Source organism: Olea europaea, chromosome 18 (genome assembly GCF_002742605.1).
Source record: "Olea europaea var. sylvestris chromosome 18, O_europaea_v1, whole genome shotgun sequence".
Lineage (NCBI taxonomy): Eukaryota > Viridiplantae > Streptophyta > Magnoliopsida > Lamiales > Oleaceae > Olea > Olea europaea.
This window is the reverse complement of record NC_036254.1, coordinates 3,819,810-3,821,518: the sequence shown is the minus strand read 5'-3', so window position 1 is coordinate 3,821,518 and position 1,709 is coordinate 3,819,810. Positions and strand designations below refer to the sequence as shown.

Below are 1,709 nucleotides of genomic sequence, written 5' to 3'. Positions count from 1 at the left end.
ATAAAGGGCTAAAAAATGCAGAGAAAATTTGAAGTAAAAAGAGAATTGCATTTCTTAGAAGAGATACAAACCTAACGACGATAGCCTCCAAATTCTCATCAACTATAGATGGACCATAGGGATCCATGATGGGTTCTACATGCACAACTAGCTCCGGCTTTACAGACTGAAGATAATTTGCAGGAAAAGAATGCAGGTGTTATCTTCACAAAAATACATGAGCAAAATTTTTCTTCACTTTGAAAAAAAAAGAGGGAAGATAATGTGAGATGGGGGGCTGATAGTCCCCGTTAAAATACACAAACATTAAAGCATCCATCAGTGGAGTGCCTTCATTAAACACAAAGCTTCAAAATTTTCAGCCTATTGCCACTCTTCCATCTTAACGGAATAATTAGTCATCATCATACATGGAACAAATACCTTAATATAATCTTCAACATTTTGCATTCTTCGTTCAATAGGCTCTATAAGATTAGAATACTGCAAAACAAGTTCAAAATATATTATTGATACAACTTTGCTTGTTGAAGAAAGAAAATTACCATGAGATCATAATATACATAATCAGAATTCTCTATTATTAATTCTGCAACGCACGATATGCTCAACGGGCAATTAGGCTCTTCTTTGATTATATATTTGATGAAAAAAGAGAAGAATTTTAAAAGCTGGTACATTTTATTCCTACCCAAATAAAATTTAAATCTAGTTTTATCTTTTTCAAATATGCTTAATATGATTAAACTGCAAGCAAAAAAGAACACATAAATTTTAAACTTCTCCCCTTTTTGGTACATCATGTACAAGTCTGCTTCCCAAGACTAACTCAGCGTTTTCATCAAAATTTGGGGTTCCAAACAGAGCCTTATGGGCTGATGAACTACATAGAAAATCCACAATAACCCTGAGATCAGAACGGTTATTTCCTCTGTGGCATTTCATCAAATAAAGACTGAGCAACAAACCAAAAACTCAATTATGAACAATAAAAGAGATTCGTATTTTCGATTCTCCCAATCTTCCACCCAATATGTGCTGGACTGTCGAGTTGTGAATAAGTTCAGTTCCGTTTTCAAATGGTCATAGGATCACGCCATCATCAACTAAAGCTTTGTTTTATCCGTAAAAATGATTTACAAAACTAAGCCAATGAACTACGTTAATCCTCAACGACAGGAATTTTTTGTAGCTAAACTTTGGGAGAACAAGAATATAGCTGTAGGCTCACTTGAGCATTACTTTGATTCAAAACGATTGTACTTTTTCAAGCACCAAACAAAATCATATCTTCACAAATTATCTCAAACCCATTGGGAATTAATATGATCAAAACAAAATACTTCTGTACAAACAAATTACAATACAATAAAATTTATTACCTGTTTCTTAGTTAACATAGGACCATCGCACACACCCACCACAATTCTGTCCCGCGCCACCTCCGCCGCCGCCTGCAAATCAAACCACCACCACCACTTTCAAATTCCCCATCATAATCAATTACACGTGCGGGCGCGTGCATCGATATTCACAATAATTACATACATGTATGCAAAGATGTAGACATACACCTTAAGAAACTGGCGATGGCCGTCATGTAACCGATCAAAGGAGCCACCAAGAACCACCGCGCAATACGAATTGGGATTAGAAATCGTTGAATTTTGTGAAGATTTTGCGTTCAATATAGCCATTTAATTTATGGG

The 1,709-nt window shown here is 35.4% G+C and overlaps 1 protein-coding gene across 1 annotated transcript in view; it reads right to left on the bottom strand.

The window, feature by feature from the left end:
* Nucleotides 1-4: 4 nt before the first annotated feature.
* LOC111366618 (phosphopantetheine adenylyltransferase) overlaps nucleotides 5-1,709 on the bottom strand; it is a gene marked incomplete at its 3' end in the record, with an annotated part of 2,911 nt that continues 1,206 nt past the window's right edge. The window contains exons 2-5 of the mRNA XM_022987335.1: nucleotides 1,575-1,628; nucleotides 1,383-1,454; nucleotides 424-483; nucleotides 5-166 (exon numbers count right to left, since the gene is read on the bottom strand). Of these exons, the coding sequence (XP_022843103.1) occupies nucleotides 5-166; nucleotides 424-483; nucleotides 1,383-1,454; nucleotides 1,575-1,628 (348 nt within the window). The remainder of the gene's footprint in view (nucleotides 167-423; nucleotides 484-1,382; nucleotides 1,455-1,574; nucleotides 1,629-1,709) is intronic.